This window comes from Strix aluco, chromosome 5, assembly GCF_031877795.1.
Source record: "Strix aluco isolate bStrAlu1 chromosome 5, bStrAlu1.hap1, whole genome shotgun sequence".
NCBI lineage: Eukaryota > Metazoa > Chordata > Aves > Strigiformes > Strigidae > Strix > Strix aluco.
This window is the reverse complement of record NC_133935.1, coordinates 18,305,244-18,329,601: the sequence shown is the minus strand read 5'-3', so window position 1 is coordinate 18,329,601 and position 24,358 is coordinate 18,305,244. Positions and strand designations below refer to the sequence as shown.

The window sequence follows — 24,358 nt, the reverse complement described above, 5'->3', positions numbered from 1 at the left end:
GCAGCAGCAGTTATAATGCACAAAGCAACCGCAGTGTGTGCAAGAGATACACAGACTAAGAAAGCAAATTCGAGGCAGATACTTAACCTCGGTTAAATCAGCAGGCAAACACAGAATCCAGCATTCAGAGACATAGTGACTTTCAGCCTGAGGCTGCAGACTCTGACTTCGTAGCCTGAGGAGTGGCTTACAAAGATGAGAGAGTCTCAAGCCTGATGCTTGTTCCCTGTGCAGCACCCAGCGTGTGTGTCAGAAAAGGATGGGGACCTACCATATAGTAGTATGCTGACTTACACCAAAAAAAATGCACCCAGCTCTTTCATTACCTACTTCCCATCGAAAAGTCTAGAACTCACTGTACCTTGGGAATGTCTTTACTTCCCCGTGAGAAGGAGCTGCAGGGTCAACAGTGTGAATTATGAGTCAAACATCAGAAGTAACCCATGACAAGCACTCCAGGCCGGGGGTTAGACAAATCCTAGGTATTAACTGCTGGAACAAGAAAGGATGGGTTGGTAGCCCTCAGAAGAAAATTCATGGCAGTTTCTTTTCACGCAGACAATAATGTTTCTAATACAGATCTCTGTCCTGTCTTGCTTGATAGTATAAGGGGGAAGAGTGTTGTGTTTCTGTTTTCTCCTGTTGTCATTTTGGGCCCTATCAAACATAGTTATGGGGACTACCCAGCAGCAGGTTTTGTTTGCTTCCAGTCACTATAATAAAGAATCCCATTTATCCCCCTGACAGCCTAGATTTCTTTCCTTACCACACAGAAGACCACCAGATGCATGCTAACACGTAGCTCTGCAAGAACAGCACTGTGATAATCAAAGGAAGAAACATTCCTGCTACATACTGCCTTGATGTTAATTTTGTCTTAGCGCTTTTTTGCTGCACAGAAGCATTTTGCCTATTGCAAGCAAATTCTTGGAATTTATTGAAATCTTTGTGATAAAGCTATCACACATATCCCTTAGTTTTACTGAAGAATTGCTGCTTAGAGAGAGTAATTGCTATTTAATCGGTTTTGTTAGATAAATCTTGCAGAATAGCATTCATTTTAAAAAGACCAATTGCTTTTAGAAGTCAGAATATTCTTCATTATCACTACCACAGGTTAATGAAATGTTTCCCACTATCCAATTATGTCAGACATTTAGATACCATTAGCAACAGTGCTTTAATTTTGGATTAACTACAGGTGAAAACAAACTTCTATAAGGTCATGTTAGTACAAAGCAGAGAGAAAGCAAGCTATGCTTGAGGAAAATTTTCTACTCTCCTCCTGTTTCTTCTTTCCTTCTGTGGTGAAAGCCACCAGTCACTATGAAAACAGGTTTAAAAACCATGGTCTAAGCTCCACATTTGAGACACTTTAGTGGGGTCTGATTCCCAGGGCAGGACTGACAATTCTTTTAGGTGTACTCCACATCCAAAATCAATAGTCTCTCTAGCTTTTTGCCAGATCAAGTTAAAATCACTATTGAAAATTGTGAATTAATCAATTAGGCAAAGCTGTTCCTGATATGGCCCACCATTTCCTTGTAGTCTGACAGGAAAATATGTGCCAGCAAGATCTTGGGAGTGCTTTTCCAAGGGGCTGCTGGGGAGCTGGTGGTGGGCTCTGCTAATGAAGGTGGCAGCAGCCAGCCTCTAGCTACCATCTCCCTGGGCCTTGCAGCTTCTCCCTTTCCTCAGAGGGGCCCATGCCTGCTTAGGTGATGGGACAGTTGGTAGTGACTCCTGGGGAAAAGATGACAGCTTGTGTGGAAGGAGCTGGTGGATGCTCTGAGCTGTTCCTCTGGTATGTTCCCTGCGTGGAGTTCACAAACTCCAGGAAGGGCTGCAGCTGGGAGCAGGGGCTGTGTCCTCGTGGAAATGTGTGACCATGAAACAAAGTGCTCTTTGCCATTACTTTGCATTTATTCCCAATGCCTAGCCTGGGCTCTGCTCTCTTTCCTTGGTACTATGACATACCGGATTGTACTTTGTTTAAAGAGCTGTGTACTGGTTAGGTGCTGTATACAATAAATATTAACCATTGGCTCTCTATGAATGCTTACCTAAACAGTAAAGGAAATGTTTTGGTAACAAATCCACACCTGGAGAGCAATTGCCTGATAAAACATGTTGTGAAAAGAAAGGCATAATTATTACTTCCAGCTCTGGGAGAGAATATACCAGTCTCAATATTGCAATACTCCCTTAACTTTGTTTCTTTTCCTTATTGTAAAAACCAAGCTCTCAGGTACTTAAGAGTACTTCTAATGAGGCATATGGTACATGCACAGGAGTTTCAGCATGCTTCTCAATAATTTATAGTGACTTAAAACCAAGAGACTTCAAAGTTGTTGCTGTATTTGCAGACTCCTCTAAGTTAGCTTCACCCACCCTTGTTTTCCTTTGCTCTGTTCCACATTCCACAGACTCCCTTGAATCTTTCTGCACTGAAATGTGATTATTTGGAGCAAAGGGTGTGAAAAGGATATAAATGCTGCTCTTGTTCCACTTAAACTCTCTCTTGTATCCTGAATCTCAGAAATAACATTCCATTCGTATTTATCGTTTTTAAAATGTATTTTTACCTCCAGAGATCTAACATTGTCTCATTTCGGAACTTAGCAAGCTTTACAGTATATATCCAAGGCTTTATGCACTGCAAATGGCTGTAACTTTACCATACTGAAATATGCCATGCTTTTATATTCATGCATAAATAGCACTAAGCATAACTGCATACATAAGGGCCTGAAACTTCAGAAACTTCAGAATCTTAACTTGAGCTCTGTCGCAGATTTATATTCATGATTTTGAACACAGTCTTTACAGGGATGTAGTCACTTTGAAGGAAATCCAAGTTCTCTACCAAAAAAAGAACATCTGTATTTTACTGAGCTAACATTGTTGGGGGAAGAAAGTTTTCCCATGTTTAGGCAATGTTTTCATCATGGGCCTAGTGAGTCAAACTGCCTTTTTGGTTTACAGGCCTGGCAGACAATCAGAAGGAGGGCATAGGTCTAAGTAAACTAAAACCAGAAAGTGGATGTTAAGCCTCAACTATTTATAGCAAGAGTCTATTAATACCAAGCACTGCAGAAACAGGGAATGAGCTCTGAACCAACTCAAGCACTTGAGCAATGCAGGTTCTGGAGCAGGATATGTACCACATGGACTAAATAACTCACCTTGCTGAGAGCACCTGGCTACCGCATCTAAAACCACTTTGGTATTTCAGTGTGTGCAGGGTGGATGTACGTGCAGAGGTGAAGGGTTACATGTAAAGAAAATTGTCTCTCTTTTTGAGTGTTGATGTTTACCCATCCAAACAACCTCAATTTGTCTATCTGTAGGTGAGAGATAACAGTACCCATTTTGCAAAGATGTTTTGGGAATTAATTAATATGCATAGAGTGCTTTGAACATAAAAGGAGCTACTTTGCATTTGGCTTAGATACAAAAACCTTTGAAAGCAGTGGTGGCTTCACAGAGGTGTTTTCTTTTTAAGTAATGTAGGACTTTGAGATTGCTGATATTTGTATGCAGTGCATTTATATAAGTTCTAATTTTACGTTTTTCGTGGCTGAAGTGGAGTCACAAGCTGGTCATGAAAGAACTCACAGCCACTCATCAGCCACATCTTCAAATTGCAGAAGATACTCCTGCCATCTGCTCCGCATAGGTAAATGCCCAACACCCAGATGGATCTCACTAAAGTGTGTGGCGCGTTGCTCCCAGGGATCTCTTTAAATCAATTTTCAAAGGAACGAACTGAATGGCAAGTCCATTCATTCAGGTCAAAGCAAGTTTTCCAACCAACTGTGAATGGCATGGGTCAAATCCCACCTGATTCTAAAGTAAATTCTATGTTCTAGGGTCTGATGGTAGCATCCATAGAGCCACGAAGGACAGCTGCTGCTTCATCTTAGGGCACTAACAAGCTGTATCCCTGTAGAAAGAGCTACCTTGGATGGATCAGCATTGAGCCATCTGAGTTTACAGAGGTCATCCATATGTAACAGAGTTTTCTTACAACTATAGCAAAGATATTTAGTCTTGTATAGGGGGATAGAAGAAGACCTGTGCGCTACAAAAACAGTACCTCTTTTTCTCCTGTGATCATAGGCCTTTCCCATCTCTGTGAGAGGGAACAATACTGGGCCCAAATCTGCTGCATTTGGAATTTGATCTTCAAGGGAGCTCTGTACTCATGTAGCCTTTCATATCATATTCCTAATCTGAGCAAATAGCCTCAGTTTTAATACCTTAATCAATATGACAGCATTGAATAACAAAAAACAATTTCCCTGAGAGAGGTAATCAATACTTAAAAAGATGACAGCCCTCCCCAGGTAGGGAATCCTATGAATTCATTTAAAGAGACACAATTGCCTCATTGTTTATTTTCAAAGTTTACTGACAACTCACTTAAGGGAGATGAAAGGATTTCTCTCCCCTCCTCATATGGAGCTTTCTCACAAATAACATTTTCTCAATCATGTATTATTATAACAATAATTTAAACTTTTTTTTTTCTCTAAAACCAGTCACCAAACCTTATTCCTGAAGTTAGATACCTCCAATATGATATAAGAGAATTTGTAAATAATAATGAGTGAAGTGTGTGTTTTCTAGTATACTGCTCTAGTCAAGAAGGAATCATTCTTGCAAAGGTCAATATTTTTTACTGGGTTATTAAGCTTCTGCTGAGTTGTCAACTATCGTATTGGCCTTATTTTTGTGCAAAGTTAGGACTTTCTTCTTTCATTCAGGCAATCACTTAAAGTTTCCACTGAGAGGAAAGCAGCTGTGCCTTTAGCATACACAAATAGATGAGAGCTGGCTTTATTCCAAATATTTTTTCCCAGGATGCACATAATTATTATTATCTATTTTAGCTCCATTTTCCCTCTGTATTCTGTTCTATATATAAAATCTTCTCTTCTGTGTCTGTCATCCACAGGCTGCTAGAAGATATGGATATAGGGCCCTTTCATATGGCCCTCTTCATAATTAGTACCTCTGTTCTTATTATTGGTCTTATGAAATCTAGGTTTCAACATTGTTCAAAATTATACAGTAATTTTTTGTGCTCAGCCTGAGTTGCCAGTGGCCTGTCAGTGTTTTATGATGTTAAGAGAGTCAAACTATGGCTCCTGCTGCCTTTAGGTAACACTGGGAGTGCTCTGCATTTCTCTAGGCACAACTGCAGGATTTATCAAGAGAGGTATCCAGAAACAAAGACTTGCAGTGGAAACTCACTGCAAACTTTAGCTTCAGGATCTTTTTCATTATCATCTGGCATATTTCTACAGGAAAACCAATAGTTCATTTATCGGAAATTACCTTCTGCTCCAGAACAAGGGGTAACCGTGCTTCTCAAGGGAGATATTACCAGACATTTTCTTTGGAAAGAGAAGATATATTTTTTGGAGGGTTTTTTTTTTAATCCAGACTATTTCAGTGACCTTACTCATACCATTGCCTCTTTGAGAGCTGCACAGGACCTGCTGAAGGGATGATACAGAGGAAGGGAAAGGAGCAATATAGGTTAAAAGTTTCTCAAATCAACTTTGCCATGAAAACATTCACACAAGAGGCAACCCTGTGTGAAACTGCTGGCAAAACAAATATGCTGAAGAAGAAAAGCCTGCTTTACCCTTTTCTTTAAATTCTCAGAAACTATTTTAATTTAAAATCGAAGGGGAGGAACACACAATGTAAGAAAATTCTATCCAGAGTAGTCACCCTTCTGCTAAAATGATCATGCACCACTGTTGCCAAAGGCACTTCTGCAATGAACACAGCTAAGGTGGGAGACCTCCCCTTGCTAGACGAAAAAAAGGAAGAAAAGAGAGAAGTGGGAAGAACTTAAAAAAGTAACAGTTCTTGAACTGCATTTCTGCCACCATGCACAAATCCTGTTCCTACCCAAAGCACCTTGCCTGCCAGCCAGCCCCCCAATAGTTCCCACTAAGTCAAACATCACAGCAGGCTTGGAGGCACAATTCTTCCTCCAGGCTCTTCCTTTTTCTTGGCCCATTTCTAAAAACTGGACATTTGCTACTCCTCAGAGACCCTGCGAGCAGCGAGGTTCACCAGAGGAGCCGCAGCAGCTGCTGACCTGCCAGGGCTGAGCTTCCGGACCACTGTGGGACTGGCTGCTGAGGGAGGATTTTGATCTGCTTGCTGTCAGAGCAAGGCTCTTCCGCAAGGGATAAAAGATGTTTCTTACTTTAAAAAGCAGGTATGGTACGCTGTACTGTACACAGCACTCCCAAGCCAATTTTATGCTGACTTCAGCACTTCCTTCGTGTCCACATCCCCTGAGGGTGGACATTTGCATCGTACAAAGCATTCTTGTAGTGAGACTTTATGCAGATATTGCAGCATTTCAGAGATTACTCAGATCTTTTGGAAACACTATATGGGGAATCAGTATTTTAGCATCTGCCTCAATCTCAAAAACCAGAGGTGGCTGTTTTGCTTTAAATCTTTGCTTTAATTCTGATTCCCTTTTCCATTAATGTTGATTTCCCTTCTCAAATTCATGTCTGGTACCTTTTAAACTTACAATGCTGGATCTTTAAGAACTAAGTAAATGTGAAAGTATAAGCCAAGCCAATGCACTGCAAACTGATGTAAATAGAAGTAGACCAGACAGCATGGCATTAAATGAACAAAAATGGCCAGTTTATTCACTGGAACAGTTATGCATTACACTGTAATTTTAATTGGAACATAAAGATGTAAGAATCAGTATATTGGCTTCTTTTAATTATTTTCTTCAGCACTAGAGTGTTTTTCCCAACCATTTGACTGCATGATCATATTACACATGTACAAGCACAGACTTTATGAATCCCTCACAAGGCATTAATCTAAGATTGTCTACAAGGACAAGGAAGAGTTAACATGGGCATTACTTCAATTTTAAAAACAAATGATGCAGTTTTTGAAACAAGAATTATTTAACTTTTTTGCTTTTAGCATAAAGTAGCAACAAGAAGAGTTTCCAATATTCAGTCTTTAGCAAATGAACATATATACTTTTATATTCTTCACCACCTAGAAACACTCCATCATTTAACCCCAAGAAGGCAGGACAACATAATGTCAATTCAACATAGGAGTAGCTGAGTTATTACAGCAGTAAACATACAGTATACAAATTTGTGTTTGTCACAAACTTCACCAATGTTAAAACTCTTTTGAAAGGAACACAGCAATCTGTATGGTTCATTAGATACAGAACATCATGCAAATGGAAACATTCAATAGATTACAAAAGTCACAAAACATCGGTTTTCTTTTTTTTTTTTAAATTGTTTACAAAGGATCAAGTTAATTAACCCTTTAACAGTCAAACCACAGGGCTGAAAATCAATAGGGCAATAACTAATAAAATGGACTTAATTTATTCACTGGCATAGCACACATAGCCATATCTGTGAACAGGAGGAAAAAAAAAAAAAGCTAGATTACTCTTATTTCTTCTTCATAGCTGATAAAATAACAACTCAGCTAGTAAGCCAGTGTACTTGAAACTTTTGTCAATTGCTTGTGTTTATTGATTTCCAAAATATTTTTTAAATCCATATACTCAAAAAAACCTGTTTAACTCAGATTACTAATACTGAGCAAAAACATACACTCTTCTTCACTCTTTCTTTTACAGCAAATCATGATAATCAAAACAAATACAGAGCTTTGTAGAAAGACATTTTTGAAACACAAGGCCCTATCACCCAGAGTCTGCTTGCACATTAACTCCAGTCATAGAATATAGGATTTTTCCTTTACCTTCTGTCAGTTTGTCACATGGTTGCCATTAGATTTCACGAAGGGGATTTTCAGGAACTCCACAGGAAACAGATTAAAATCCAATAAAGATTTAAGCCATGCACCTCAGAATGAAAGATACAGACTCTCTGTGATAGTCCTCTTGCCTTTCTAGCAGGAGGAATATGCAGCTCGCACAAGAAATAAGAATTTTCTAGCCTAGTTATGGATATGGAAAAGCTACCTGATGTTAGGAATCTCATGCACGCATTTTACATTGCATATTTAGATGCATTTGTGCCTGAAGGCGAAAGGCAATTGCTTTTTTATTTCTTTTCCACAGGATGCTTAATTATACTAAAAAAACCCCTTAATGGCTAAAAAAGTCTGAATATTGTATATACCTTTCAGACTCACTGCACACACAGCAAAGGAAAACTGAAGAAAAATGATGACTGGAATTTTCAAAGAGATAACTATAGCAATCATCATACTTCAAAGGTAAAATATCAGTGCCTGCCGTTCTCAAACAAAGATTGCTGAGGTACAAAAGAAAGAAATTTGCTGTAACTTCAGTGGATAAGCATCTTCCACCAAGAAAGGAACAGACCTCAGAAGGGCTGATATAATCTATACCTTATGATGATGATCAGTCCAGCTATAGTGGAATTGGTAGAACAACTACTGACTTTGGCATTGCACACTGAACGATAAGGTTGGTATCAAAATAAGGGCCCAGACTTGTGGGTGTCATTCCCAGTGTGATAAGGACTGGGACATATTTTACTAACAGCTTACTTAAGTATTTCCAACATAACTATCGTGAGCAGCTGTCATAGGTGAGGTCGTATTTCATAAGTGAGGTTATATTTCATAACATAATCTCCTTTCTGTTCACACTTAAATATGGCAAATGGCTTAAACAAGTTCTCAATTTTTTAAAATAAAAATTAAACTGAAATCACCTTGGCCTTAAAACTTGCAGTGTTAATTACAGTTTCATTCTATGAACCCTACTGTATAGCTATGATAACATTAATTTACTGTGAAAAATGTGGATGGAGAAAGCAGAGATGCCAACCTGTCAACCAGATCAATCAGAAAGAATACCACTATTGCCTCCATCTAGAAGGCATAAACTTCTATACGATTAGCATGAAAAATGGTAATATTTCCTCTTTCTGTAAAACCTCCATTTATCTTCTTCCTGATAGAAAATATATTTTCCATACTATTTCATTTTACAATTTATTTATTCATCTTTTTCTCCCCTTATACTTGATTTTTTTCTATTTTTTTCCTTTCTTCCCACATATTTCCTATAAACTGGATTTCCAGAAGTGAATCACTTCACTGAATAAGGAATATTTTTTCACTACATCAGAAAATAAAACCCAAACCAAAATGCCCTAGAACTGAATAGGCTATTCCAAATCCAAAGGAATTTCAATGCCATCATAGAGAATGAAAGCTGTATTTCAGATACGAAAGTCAGAGCAGGATTTGAATTGCTTCTTTACTGTGTGGAACACATTTCAGCCTTTCTGAGTATATTCTACCATTACAAAATATACGTATTGGTTTTTTTAATCTTTAAAAATCAGAATATATAGACACACATCATAAATTAACTTGAAATGGGCAAAATATAATATTTTGCAACCTTTAAAAAAAGAGGTTTTTGTTTCTGGTTTTGTCTGCATGTAAATATTTCCTACAAAATCTCTCACAAAGTTGTATGTTATCAATCACTATATAATAAAGAAGAGTTTATCATCTCAAGTTCAAGATATATATTTTATTTTGTACTGGTTAACTGACAAAAGTTGTCCCAGGGACCTACACAGTTTTATAACTTACAATACAATAACTACAGCCATTTGTACATTTAAGTTGGTTTGTTTCTAGTTCTCTTACATTTCCAACACTTAAGTTTTATTACATATAAAAAATGTAAATTGAAACCTTTGAAATGAAGAATTTAAAGCTTAAGAGAATAAAAAATTTAATAAACCCACTTATTTCTATAAAACAGGGCCACAATTTCTATGCCATTGGATGCTGTTTTGTAACTCTTAATCCACATGGACATACCACTACAATGTTTCAATTTCCCAAAGCTGCTCTGCAAATCACAACTGAAAACAAATAAGTTTCTAAACAACTGTTCCAATACAACATTTTTTCCCATAAATTCGTATCTGTGTAGAAAGGAAATGTATTTCACTGAATTTCTGTTTAATTTAACTTAAATTCAGGGAAAATGTGTTTGATTTGGATATGAAAATAGGAAAAACTATTTCAAGTGCAGCCTGAAGTAACTGTATTCAAAGTGCAATGCAAATTCTTTTTCTTTTTAACAATATAGAGTAGCTGTCTTTGTTGGACACAGACACAGCCACTGTACGATATTTATACACCAGTCTGACAAGGTCAGGAATTCTGAGATGCTTTCTGAAGGCAGCATTTGCCTCAGACAAAATGTTGTGTTTTTTAAAAATAAAAATTAAAATAGCAGCTAATTTCAGTGTCAGACATGATAGAGCTGAACAAGGTTTCACTTGACTTTTCTATGACAAGACAACATGTATGTTAAGTATGATACTGAAGAGCGATGTGAATGTATACAAGAAGAATCATGCGAACCGCATGGAAACCGAAGTCGAAACGCTGCTGAGTGTTGTCTGTTTGATCTGATCAGAATTGGATATCAGTTTGTTCTTATTTTCTCCACCTCTGACTCTGAATGTTTTGTTACAATAGCTCAGCTGCTTTGCCAAGGTTACACGACATACGTTGTTGATGACATAGAGTATTTCTATTTACAGCACCTTTGTTACTGGTACTATGGTAATAATGACTTGTTAGGCACACTGAGTGGTCACCGATTCTTTCCTCTGCTGATGTTTTGTGTATCGTAACATTTGGTAAGCACTGTTAATAACAGAAGACTGACTTCATTTTCTCAGATTCAGGCAGAATATGAAAGAATTATTCCAACCACACCTGCAGCAATTTTTTTTCTCCAGCTGCTCTGTACCTTAGGCTGTACTGTGTTTCCCGCTTGTAGGTCATATGTATGCTGCAGAGGAGGAATAAAGACATGTGGAAATATCTAAGCCTTTCTTCTGTAAATAAATTAAGGCCACCTGACAAAGCAAGGAATCTGCTAGTTACCAACAAGTAGGCAGGTAGGCAGTACTGCAAACTTTTTTTCCTAGCTGATGACCAAACAGGAAGCCCACAAATGCTGAACCATGATCCCCTACTTAGCTGTTTGCCTTGCTGTCAGGTACTGTGCAAAATAAATTTCTTTATCCTTGATTTTGTTCTGAAACTCACTACTTTTTAAGAAAAACCCCAGACTTACTCAGCTTTTACAGGAAAGAATCTTTAACTAGGAACACTGTGCACTGTTGCAATAGAGTCTGTGTAGCATAGATCACCTGAGTATTTGTCATAAACTGACATGAGCTAAGGTTCTGTGTTTGTTGATTTTTGGCAAGGAAAAAATGCACTACAGTAAAGTCCTACTAACTTTGATCCACACCATTAACCCTACCTCCATGAGCTCTTTCACCACAGAATACTTCACATGAAATGCATACGACTTCACCATTCATACTAGCCTTTCATGGTAAGGCCTCAAGCTAGTATCCTGAATATGGGAGCGGGAAGAAAGAATGTTTTTAATTAGCACACAGCATTTTACTTGTTTCAGATTTTCTTTCTCAGATACCAAATAGAAAGTAACTCCAAAAATCAGCACCAATTCATCTACTTGTCTGAAATGCAAAAATATAACTACAATGCAAGCAAACAACTGAAAACAAATCATCCTTTCATCTCCTTCTTAGGCTTAATAATTATTTTTCAGTGAAGAGCTAGAACAAAACCAGAAGCTAGTGTAATAGGAATTAAAAAAATACAAGTGCATAAACAATATCAGTGCAGCAGCAAAATATACAGTCATTGTTAACATTCCAACTCAACCCATTTCCAACATTTTTGTGCAACAAAAATTGGCCATATGCTGGCCAATGCAACAAGCCTCTTTTTAATACTAACATGGTCATTCTTCACTTGAGCTATTTCTGCTTGTTTTTTAAAAATAAAATCAATTAAATAGAACTCTCTCTCTCAAAAAAAAAAAAAAAAAAGACAGTATTTTATAGACACAAAATTCTGGTGCAAATAAAGTAAGAAATAAATATCACACCCTTAATGACAAAAGGAAATTTGAACTGGTTCCTATGGCTGAACTTAGAGGATGTGAGGGTAGGATTTTTGTAACATACTTTTTTTTAATATTGGCTTAAGTTTCTCATTATTTCAGAGGTGAAGCCAAGCAGCTGGGAGGAACATTTTTGTCGAGATGTTAAATTTCACTACACTTTAGTCGTGATAGCAAAGTTTGAATACAATCAGAGGAACCATAAAAAGTCTTCTTGATAGGTTGGGCTCTGTGCTTTGTGTTCTTCTTCTCAACCTTCCCTCAGTCGCCAGAGCAGAGGATATGAATCCAGACTTGTCAATGCAGCAACAAGGCAGGATTGTCTACCCGCTTTCTGGGAACAACCCCAACCTTTGTTGCATGAACACCACTCTGTTCGCATTTTCTCTTACGTTGCATATGAAGATTAGGGGTAAGGAGGAGGCTTAGAGAGACAGTTGAGAGGGGCACACTGAGAGCTGGAATGTGGCTGCTCTGCTGGAAGAGCATTAGGACTGAAAATCAAAAAAGAAAAGAGAAAAAGTGCTTAAAATACATGGCAAACTTTTTACATGCACATAAATAGTACAGGGGTGGAAACAAACTTTAAAAGGGGATGAAGCCTCATCTCTAAATCTGTATCCTCAGATACGCAGGATATGTAAAGAAAATCCTCAGTGTGCACGCATTCAGTGACACCTGGATTCGTACATGAAGCAGCACAGATATCCTGGATGTCAGTTCACGTACACAACTGCTGTTTGCATGGTCTGATGAAAAATGCTGTATGAAGAAATGAATGCATATGAGAAATGGGGGAGCAAATTTGAAGGACAAAATACAGGTGCTATCTTTAATTGAGCATTAAAGACTTTCTATATGCAACTGATTAATTGTATGAAATGAAGGACAGTGCCAGTCTGGAAATCAGGTTTCACCACTTTGTGCAAACATGATCTCTTACTGAATGTGACCTATTTAGTAGTACATTCGTACAAATACGGTGTAACCTTCCTTGTCAGGCAACATAAGCATCACATATTTTGTAATCAAACTTCCAAAGGGTGGGTGTTTTTGTGGTTTGTTTTCATTTGATTTTGTGCTGTTTGAAGCCTCTTCAATTCTGTCATATACTTTTGCCATTTGGCTGTTTTCCATGTACATAAGCTGTCTGATAACAGCATTCACCCCTTCAGCCTCTAAATGTGCATTTATTGTGTACACTGTCATATAGCACAGAGAGGTCTGAACCAGCTTCCAGCAAACCAGGTGGGGCTGGAGTTGCAGCTTTGCAGTGGCAGTACAAAGATAAGGGGCAGCTAGCACAAACATACCCCACTTCTTGGTGCAAACTTCCAGGGTGCTCCTGCTAGAAAAGCTTCAGATAATCAGGTTTGCTCATTTAAAGGCAGCTCAGCAGTCTCCGCTACACTGCAGTAGCCAATGTGGACACAGCTTAAGTGCATCCCATATGATTCCTCAGCCTTGGTCTGTCCTGTTTTAAAAGGGTGAACTTCAGCTCATCTTGCCATTTTCAAGATAAGTGACAGCCATTAAACTTTCAAGGAAATCATGTGGCAAAACAAGATACCAAAATAGAATGCAAGTAGATGCAATTTATTAAAAAAAAAAAAAACCAACAAAAAACCTGTTCATTAATGTGTCTGGGAAGAGTTGTTTTCCTAGTGCTTCAAATGTTCTACAGTCTTGAAGTTATTCCAAGCTCAACAGTGTGATATATGATGAAGCACAATCATTTATGTCCCTGTCTTCATGAAAATTTGCCTTTTCTGTTTTTCTTCTTTAGAAACTGTGCTGTTACATATTATCTCTGCAGCACAGACTACTGGAGTGTTGGCTGGAAGGAATGCAATTAGTCTGTTGCTGGAAATGAATCAATTTGAAATGCCAGAGGTATTTGAAAATCTGCCACTGGAAATGCCAGTAGTACTGAAAATGTCTGTAGTTCCACATACAGCATTTACTTTGGGAAACAAAGAAATTACAATGGGCTTGCTTGAAGACAGAAACAAGTGTGCACCATCACCATTAAGAAAGTAGATGGCAATGTCCACATTTTCAAATCAGAGAAGCCTAGAAGACTATGACCATGAATCCACAGGTATTACAATTCAGTAGGAGCTACAGTCCTTGCACCTCTGTGCTTATTTGAAGTCATAGACTTGCATGTCTTAAGTTAGATTGTTTCACATTAATGCTCCTGAAGGTGAGTTTCCAGATTGCAAAATGGCTGGTGAGAGTGGGTTATAGAAGCTCAGTACCTCCTCACAAGCTTTGTTTTGTGATCAGCTGTCTGAGAAGGTCAGTCCCAAAGTGTTAATGGACTATGACTCCTCAGTTTACTTATAGATTTAGTCTAACCCGAAGCACCTAGGCATAAATATTTAATCTAAAATATTTTCTTGAAACTTAGTAGTTGGACTTATTTAATCAAACACTCTGAGAAGACACCAAACCTGTCTTCCTTCCATGGCTGTAACTATCTTTTTCTTCTGCTATATTCTGCCACATATGGGTGCAGATACAGCATCTAAAGATTGATCTCAGTGAGATCTTTGCCTACTCCCCTCAAATGAGCCTGTGTCAGGAGTGACTGCAGATGTACCCAAAAGGTCTGCATTTACTCTCAAACTTCTCCAATCATCAAGAGCCAGGCTCCTGGTTTCAGCGCCTCTTAAGTTTTCAAGATAGGCTTAGGAGAAGCACTAGTCTTAAGTCCTTCAGAGAAATAAAAGTGAATTAGAACATCACATTTGGTGAAGACAAACAAGGAGGTGGTCATGTTACCCTACAAAGACTGCCTTACTCTCCTCCATTGCTGCTTCATTCCTTTTTTCAAAGGACTTATGTAATTGTCAGAAAGGAACAGAAACTTGACAGACATTCTCCTTGCTCATTAGCAGAGATGTGTTTGTCTTTGGGGCTTCCTTCCCAGCCTTAAAAATAAGCAACACAAGGTGTTCATGCTCTGAGGGAGAAGAGTAGTGAGAAGATGGCCATAGTTAAGATTTGTTATATACAGCAATGGCCTGAAAGAGGACATCTTTGAGACAAATAAGATTCTCCTCTACACAAATATGCACAACCATAATAATGTTTTGGCAAGACCTTCTGTACAGAGTCAGCCCTGACTGCAAATACTGTAATACAAACTATCCCAGACTATTCTCAGATGAGGAAGCACTGTGCTTAGAATTACATCCGTTTTCTATTCATGGTAATTCTGCGTTGCTTCTCACTTTGAAATACAAATACAGTTCTATGCACAGAAGAAACATAAAACTTGTCTCACCATTCCCCTTTCAACCAATAATAAATATTAGGGTCATTAGGAAGTGGAAAAAAAAAATTTACAAGGTTATCAGGCACCTTTGTAGCAACATATATACACCCATCACTTGCAGTCCCAGTAGATCTGAATCTTTTCCTAAAACTCTACTGTTACACCAACCTCTCTTCAGAAAAACAATATATCCAGTTCATTAATGCAGATTACTGTAGCACTATATAAACAAAATTACATCAGAATCAGCAAGTGACACATGGCATTCAGTGTGCTTTTTATGGCAGTATAGGTGATTGTGGCAGGTCCCGGAGGTGAGCTATCAGGCACATTGACAGTTGCAGACAGGAAAGGATGGCAGGTGAGATTAACAACACAAAGCAATAGAGAGACATGGAAGGACCTGAAGCTGTAGACTATTAACTGAAAATAAGGAAGAACATTGTTACATTCTCCCCATGGGATATGTGCAGCTTTTAAAACATTTGGTTTTAATAGACATTTTTGTAAACCTCTCTTTAAAGGCTGGTATCATTTGGGGATCTATTCATTCAGTTGATGAATGAAGTCTGTGTCATTTTTTGTGTTAGTATTATTGTCTGTTTTTAAGCAGCTCTTTTTTTCCCCCAGCACTCAAAATGCTAATCATGTATTTCTAAAATCAATGGAAAATAGCATGCAAAGCCCTTTGGTGTTAGTAAGTACTCTGTTTTCTCTCTTAAAGATGCCATTCGCATGCAATATTGTCTAGCATTAATTGTAACTGTAACAAATCAGCAATGGAAAAATATTAACAGACCAGTGATATTTTCAGAATGCAACCATTTTGTATGCATTAATATTTTACCTTATTTTTAATTTATTTTCTATTTTATATGAAATAAAAGCATTATTTCATATTAGAAATAAATATTAATTTCATTTGCAGTATCAGGTTTTTTGGGTTTGTTTTTTATTTCTATTAATAGATAACTTGGGTCTAGAGTTTGGCCTCTGATAATGAAAATAAGGTTTTCACTGCTTTCAACAGAAACCTGAACATGATCCAAAGACAGACACATTCTTATTAATATTGGATGATGGCAGTATTTTGGTTTTGTCCAATATAGTCCATGAGACATGTAGCTACAGATGCCAGGAAGGGTGAACATTATCCAGTAATTTTCAGGGTAGGCCTAGGTTTCATTGCTTGCCCCATACTCCTGGACCTTGAAGTTATGCATGGAAGGCAGAGCGAGCCTTTCATGCATTGCTGCATCAGTTGCTTAGAAAGTCTCTTGCGAAAAGTTCTCACAGATTCTCCAGATCACGTTCCACTTGAAATATGCAGACTTAGGAAAAAAGACAGACAGATGTATAGCTAAATAAATTGACTAGATGTGTCCTGGAGTTTCATTTGGCTTGAATCTGTTCATAGCTTATCCAGTGAGGTTCACCAAAGGCTATGCACTGGAATCACAATTACTAGAAAAATCCAGAATTACACAAGTCCACTTAAAATTCCGTATAGATAATGGATAAGGGAAAACTGTATTTGATGTTAAAGTTCAGAGTGTTACGGTCAGGCATATTAACCAGTTTGAACATGATTAGACATATTGCAGGAGGCAGAAAACATTTGTGTGAATTACAAGTCGGAACAAGCTATTGTTTAATCCTGGGTGAAATGCCACGGAGAGGTCACTGCAAGAGTAAAGTTAAGAGGCTTAACAAACAAGCCTACCTCTCTTAAAATGTGACTTCAGGCCTGGGCAGACCTTTAAACTGCCTCATTTGGCATCACCATGTGATTGAAAGTATATGTGCCATTCCAGGAGAGACTGTTAGAGGATGAGGAAAGGCAGTACAAGCTCCTGTCTTCCTCCTCTGCTGGATTTAGAAAATCTGAACCTCAGTAAGTCTAACTGGTTCTTTAAGTGCCTTCAAATTTTACTCCAGATTTCAATTACTTAAAGCACTTGGCAACTTATGCTATCATGCTGACTTGCATTAAATGTGTTGTTACACTTCACTGCTTTATGAGGCTGTGCAGCTATGTGGCAAGGCATAAACAAGCAAGGCTACAGTGTTAATATATCAAAATAATGTGTTGTTTTCACTTCACCAGAAGAGTATCAACCTATAGTCATTGGAAAGTCAATAGTTCAGCAAAGTATACAGTGTGGTGTTTGTGGGACGACTGATCTGATTTTTTTGAAGTGTTAACCATATTTTAAATTATCCTTATTATTTTCCATATACCATGGTTTTGATTTGGAAATGTGGCAAGAAAGGCATCTTGAACACTTCCAGTTTTGGTTGTAGCTAATGTGGTCTTCCTAACTGAGGAAGAATTAAGGGACAAAACAGAACACCCTGAGACTTTCCTTTGGACCTTATCCATTCCTGGGGGTTTGTTTGCAGAACAAGGTAATGCTTGCAGACAGATGTATAGCAGTAGATCAGGCAGGTCCTCCATTCCAGGAAGAATGTTTAAAATCGCAGCAGTAATTGTTAGCATTTAGAGAGGGATGGTATTAAAGCACATTCTCCACCAGGGGAGTTGCTCTGGAAGGAACAGAATAGGCTTTGGTTTTGTGATGGTAAATTAAACAGGGTTAAAATAAGGCTTGTTGGCATTAAACTTCCATGTATCCAAAGCACCTAATGATACTCTCTGTACCATCTAAGTACAGCAGAAACAACTTGACTGGGATTTTAAGGATTTTAAATGGAACTAGTAATTTTTTTTCAGTGTGCTGTAAAACTCCAAACTGCAAACCAGTAAATGGTACTTATCAGTTATAATGAGCTTCCACCAACTTCTCAGTAAAATTTTTGTAATACGCTTATATAATAAGGAAGTTAACAATACTTCCACCTTATAGGCAATAAAGGAGAGGCACAAATAAGCGGCTGCTCCAAGGCCACCAAGAGACCCCCCGTGACTTGCAGAATTAGTGCTCAGCAATGCCTGATGTACAGTCAGAAAGCTGTACCACACCATTCCCCAGTGGGCATCACTGCAGACTTCCCCACATGTGAAGTTAAGCGCTGCGCGGGAAATAGCTTCATTATATGCAGGTCTATAGATCAATTTGCTCACTACAGATCAGGTTAAGACCTAAAAATAATGTAACCTATGAGAGTATAGGCATAAGTGAATATATGCACAGAATGTACCATGAACAGATACAGAAAAGTAATCTCTTTTTGCTTTGGTTTGGTTTTGTGCCTTAACTCAACTGTCTCAGAAGCATGATTTAGCCTTTGCACCAACTACAAGCAAGGACACCAGGAGTTTACTTTTAACAACAAGATTAAGAACTGACTGCAGTGAGTCCGAGTTTCCAGGTCAAGGAGAGCTTTCTGAAAAGTGTTGGCTCAGATCTCACAAATGCCTTTAAAATACCACCTTACAAAAAGAGAAGCCTACACATACCCCTAAAATTAAAAGTCCCCTATTTACATAAATTTATATAATAAAAAATAATAAACAAAATAAAATCATTACTATTTTGAAATCATTGAGAAACTGCATAAAAAGACCAAACGAGGACTGCAAAATCCAACTTTGCATTCTTTTCCATATTTTTACATGGATATAAGTGCTTGAATGCTATGATTCATGTTTGTACTGCCGCTGCAGAAATTATCACTGTTCCTCAAGTTGTTAAAAGTTTTCTGTTAGCGAAGAAGTGGAGTGAAGAGTTTTTGTATAAGCAAGAGGAGGGGAGTTGCAGACGTGCATGCAGCTATAGGCAAAGAAAAAAGAGTTGTTAATTTTACCTGACAGTCTGGCAATCTGGCCCCCTGGCTAGTTGTGAGCCGTGTGGCGGTATGGAGGCAGCAGGCTGCTGACAATCTACAAGAAACTGATAAATTAGACATATATACAGAGAGATTACAGAGCAAGGGTTAGTAACAGTAGTACACAGGCTATGCATCTGATGGAGAGATTTAGTGAGGAATGTGATCTTGGTTCCTTATCTGACAGAAACACCTTTTTTCCTGATAGTAATAACATTAGTTGTTGCCTCATTTTTTCTTTTCAGAAGCAGCAGTGGAGACATTTTTTGTTTATCTCCCCTTAGCACTGGCAAATTTTTGTTTAAACAGACAGCAATAATGGGCTGTATTCAGGATCTGGGTTTAAACCTTTACTTTTCACTCTTCTGCTGTTGATGAAGTTGTTTTGCTTACATCTAATATAAAAAGTGTCAACAAAGCTACTCAAAATGTCCCCAGGGAACTTACATCCACATAACAACACTTACAGATGCCATCTCATTATGGCCTTTGAGAAAAAGCTTGCAAGAAAGTCTTCACAACTTCTAAATAGTGCTTGTGAGGTTGTTTTTTGTAGGAAAAAGGGATAACTTGATACAGTTGGTTTTCACTGTTGTGTCTAGATTATTTTATCAATTCTCTGCCAAAGCAGTTTCCACATTAATCACTTGCAAAGCTGTATTCTAGTTCTTAATTTATTAAACAACAGTAAAGCCAAATAATCCTTTGTTGCTACGTTTTTACATTTGGAATATGAAGACAGCTTTAAACTCAGTATTTGTGGGACTTCATGAAAGTAGTTGAACAAGACAACCCTGCTTTCTAGCTCACTAGTTTCTACCAAGATTTACTCATTCTCCCCGCAGCAGTCTGGCCTTTCGTTCCACTGCCTGTGTGATTCAGATTGTCATCAGGGTCCTTTCGAACATTAAAATCTATGGGTAAAATTGTGACTGTCTGGAAAACTACTGGAGATTACTTTTTGTTTCCAGCAGGGTTTGTAGACCTATCATCCTCTCCGACTGCTTTAACCTGATTCTTCAGTGAAAAGGAGTTACTTTCCCCTGAACCTTAAAAATGAGACAACTGGACTTCGTGTACTTGGAAAGAATTTGATTTTGTTTTTATCAGTTGGTTGCTACTTAAAGCTTAACACCAGTAATTATTTCTCTTTATAGTGTAGATGTTTTCCAAAACCCACTTCTATACTTTGTTTCAATCAGCTGGAAGAACATGTAAGTAATTTGCTGTCAAGAGTCTTGACATGACATCAGGTACAATGCAGAGAAGCTCACGTCCCTAGCAACACCCAACATTGTATCCACTATACATTTCCCTTCCATATAAGCCCAGAGTGCTTTTCCCCACTTCCTATGAAGATCTGTGCTGACCTCCAGTGGGTGGAAGCAAGTGCACCCAAATCACTAGTTTGTTCCTGCTTCAGCCAAGAGAGGGGTTTGGACCTATTTTCAAGTGCACAAGTATCTACATCAGAAAAATATATGCACAGTTACTGCTGGCACCACTGTGTCAGGAAGCAGAAAAGGAATGAGAAAGGATACTGTGCCATTCTCTCATTTTCCGGGATGGTCACTATAGTCCTCAGTTAATCTTTTAGCAGAGGAGTGCAAGAGTTTGCAATGCATTTCAGCCATGAATAGAAGGGTCTGTCATTTCAGCACAAAGTTCAATTAAAAGAAAAGGTGCCTGGGTGGACAAACAGAGCAGGCTAACTGCAGATGGGAAATGATTGTAAAAATTTTTTAAAAAATTAATGTCTTATTCTAAACAAACTACTGAGCAGAATTCCAAAGCAAAGTCATCCCTGACAGCTTATAGGAGGTAGCCAGTGAAAAAAGAAATACAGAACAGAATGTTGTGTGATGAAAAGGTGTGGACAGGTTTCATAAATACAGAAGAAATTGTTCTGACAGTCTTCCAGAACAATGCAAATGCCTGATTTATGATCCTATTCTAATATCTCAAACATCCTGCAAATATTTTATGATGCTTCTTCATCTGCCAGATTTGGCAGAATGCGTGAATAGAGCGCCAGATTCTGCAAGCATTATGCGAGCTGGATAATAACTATTCAATGTAAGCAAACTCCCTCGACTTCATGTGAAACAACAACTCTACCTGGCACCAGGTAGAATCTGGTACAATCTGGCTCACACATCAGTATGAAATCTACTGATCCACATGACTTAAAACAGCTGAATCATCCTCCTGCAGTCTCCAGGAGTGAAGTTTTTGAGGATTATGCTAGGAAGGAGCTAAGCAGAATGCATATGGCTTACATATACACATTTCAAATTCAAAGGAGCTCTTATCTACTTATGTCCAAGTAGCTCTGCCAGGGCTAACTTTATTCCTTCTATATTTAATCCTTTTAAGTATTTTGGAGGGTTTATAATGCTGTTCTCTAATGTTATGACAATCATAAAATGACTTCTTGTTACGTTGTGTTTAAAGGTGAAAACTAGCAGACAGCATTTAGTCCATCCTTTCTACTAAGGAACTCCTGTCTATATCAAGTAAATGTTTGTTTCTTTCTGAAATACTCTGCTGAAGGTTAAAAGTTTCAAAGATGTCTTTACTGATTCTGTGGTCAATGTCACATACCATAAAGTCAAAGTAAGAAAGACACGCTCTCTTTTACTAAAAAATAAAAATAAATTTTAAAATTACATTGGAAGAAGCCTGTTCCCAGTATTTTTCAGATCTCAGGGAGTATCAGTCAAGCTACAGAGTGAAAGGACAGTTTATCATTTGTGTAGAAGTCACTTGGGGAACAGACACAGATTATACTTTTTGGTGTATCTTCTGAGACCACCACCACCACAATGATTAATGAAGTTATTAAATACAGACTTATTTCTCCATCATCTCTAGCTGCTGTGAGGAAATAAACCATTGGGGGCAGGGATTGGGCTGGCTGATCTCTTAAGAGTCCTTTTAAAATTCTATGAACCTATAACCAAGAAATGAAGGTCAGTGACCATTTCAACCACAAAAGGCAAAGAGGAGCTATTGTACACAAAAATTCATATGCCAGTTTTCACTGAATTCAGCAGGACTTGAGTCTGTACAGAGTCCTGTGGCAGTATCAGACAATGTTCACCACTGCATCTGTTGGAGCTTTGAGTCTTGAACTATGCTATACCTTAGGCCTGTTCAGATTTTCTAGTTCTTAACATTTTAGCCATTTGCTGGCAATGGTGGTGTAAAGGGCTCAGAGACTTCCTCTCTCACAGATTAGCCAGTCCTGATTTTCCTTTGGAATCTAATGCCTAGTCCTCATTGGGCTAATCAGCTCCTGATGTAAGAGCATTAAAAATACCAAGCTCAGAGAAGCTACATCTGCTCATATGAGGACTGAATGTGCTGCTATAAATTATCTGCTGAGAGCATATCCCACCAAAAAAAAAAAAAAAAAATATTTTCCTGTGCTTCCCTTTGGCTCAGCCACAAAAACAATGCATTTCCCTCATGTCACAAGGTGCGTTCTGCCCTCCAGTCTGTGAACTGGGTGACTCTAATCAACACAGGCCTGCTTAACTGGGTTATTAGTGTCCAAGAGATGGGCATGCCTTCTGTTGACATCAGCAATGTCCTCAGTGAAAAACTTATATGCAAGCATTTTCAGTCCCACCTGCTCAGGACCCAGCATACTGCAATGGAACATTTCAGCACATTTTGACACTCAGTAAATTACTAATCTCTACACAGTGCTGTCAAAGACCAAGACTAGTAAGAATCCTAAGATAAGCACTGGGTTGCTGTGAATGAGTGACTGATATATAACATACTTTTAACTGCATCTAGTTCAGTAAATCAATGGAGAGCTTTTTTCTCTCTTATTGGAAAGGGTAAAATTGAAAGTCAAACAACAAACCAATTGTTTTTTTACAGGTACTGTTAAATGTTTGGTATTTCTGATAGGAAAAACATTGGGAAAAAATTGTTCTTGATAAAAGAAAAGCTGTCAAGAAATGCTTATGACAAAATGTGAGATTGAGGCTTTTTCAGTCTTTTAAAACAAGGTCTCCTTAGCATCCTGTTGACCACTCCAGGCCAACAGAAAGTCCTCCTTTCCTACCTACATTTTTCGAGCTATCTCACTTTGAGTCATGCTACCCAATGTCAGTTGGACTTGCTCCATAGCTTGAGGAATTTGATAACATGTCTATGAAGATGTTATTGACAATTTACTTGAAAAAGAGAAGATGTCTCCATTTATATGACAATGAATTGGTTTCTTTCCCAAGATGACAATTTAATGGGAAAGAATGAATGGTTAACAGCATGAGTCGAAAGTACGTGCAAAGAACAAATCAGTAGTCTTCTACTTGTGCAAAGACAGAAACACATTGCATCACACAGCAAGTCCTACAAAGACAATAAATCAATCCTCTCTTCTCGAACATGGGGCACAAGGAAAACTTCCAAACCCAAAGGACAAATGCAACATGTCAAGAATAACAGGACAGAGGGTACTAAAACACTCACCCACATTGCTGAGTTGAGATTTGTAGAGATGCTTTCAAACTGTAATCTGACAGGATGAGAAAAGTCCCAAAACTGCTTATATCCAGGGGTGATGGGGACATAAACTATAAGTTAAACCAGCTAGTCAAATAATAGTATAAACTTATCTCTGTTCTTCTAATGGATGCCAAGAAAACTTTGACCTTCCTCAAGGGCAAGAGGAACTTTAAGTGGTAATGGTTATCGCAAAGAACAGCTGGTGAGAAGACAGCTGTGGCTTACCTTTGGAAAAAAGCACAAACAATGGTACAGGTCAAAGATTAGAAGAGTCTCTCCCTTCTCCTGCTTCCAGGGTCAGTTTGGCTCTGGAAATAACACAGTTACCACTGCCCTATGCACAGCCTCAGCTGGTCAGTCTGCCAGCTGCAAACTGGGTGAAGCTCCGTGTTTCTGCAGGCTGTCCCTGGAAGGAGAGAGACCTGGGTGGAGCAACCACATGGGTTCTACATGGAGCCTGACCGGCCTTATATTAACCCCAGCTCTCTCAAAGCCAGATTGGCTCAGATTGTCCTGGCCTGGGACCAAAATGACCAGTGGGGGGGACTGAGCCATTGTACAGAGCCATCGTACAGGTCCATGAGAGCCAGTCCTGCTCTGGCACATCTAGCATGCAGGCAACCTAATAAACTTAACCAGGTGCATGTTAGCTTCTGCACAGACATTTTCTAGTACGCAGATTCTCTTGAGTTTTCCCACTGTCTGAGTTTTACCTCTGTTCCCATTAAGCTGAATAATGGATCGTT

The 24,358-nt window shown here is 38.4% G+C and overlaps 1 protein-coding gene across 6 annotated transcripts in view; it reads right to left on the bottom strand.

Moving 5' to 3' along the window:
* Positions 1–6,668: 6,668 nt before the first annotated feature.
* Positions 6,669–24,358, bottom strand: part of BICD1 (BICD cargo adaptor 1) — a 183,224-nt gene continuing 165,534 nt past the window's right edge. For 2 of the 6 annotated variants that reach the window (XM_074826244.1, XM_074826246.1), the window contains one exon: positions 6,669–12,507. In XM_074826244.1, the coding sequence (XP_074682345.1) occupies positions 12,311–12,507 (197 nt within the window). In that variant the 3' untranslated portion in view covers positions 6,669–12,310. Of the gene's footprint in view, positions 12,508–19,064; positions 19,151–24,358 lie in introns of all 6 variants that reach the window. The other 4 variants (XM_074826245.1, XM_074826247.1, XM_074826248.1 and 1 more) reach the window with 4 other exon arrangements.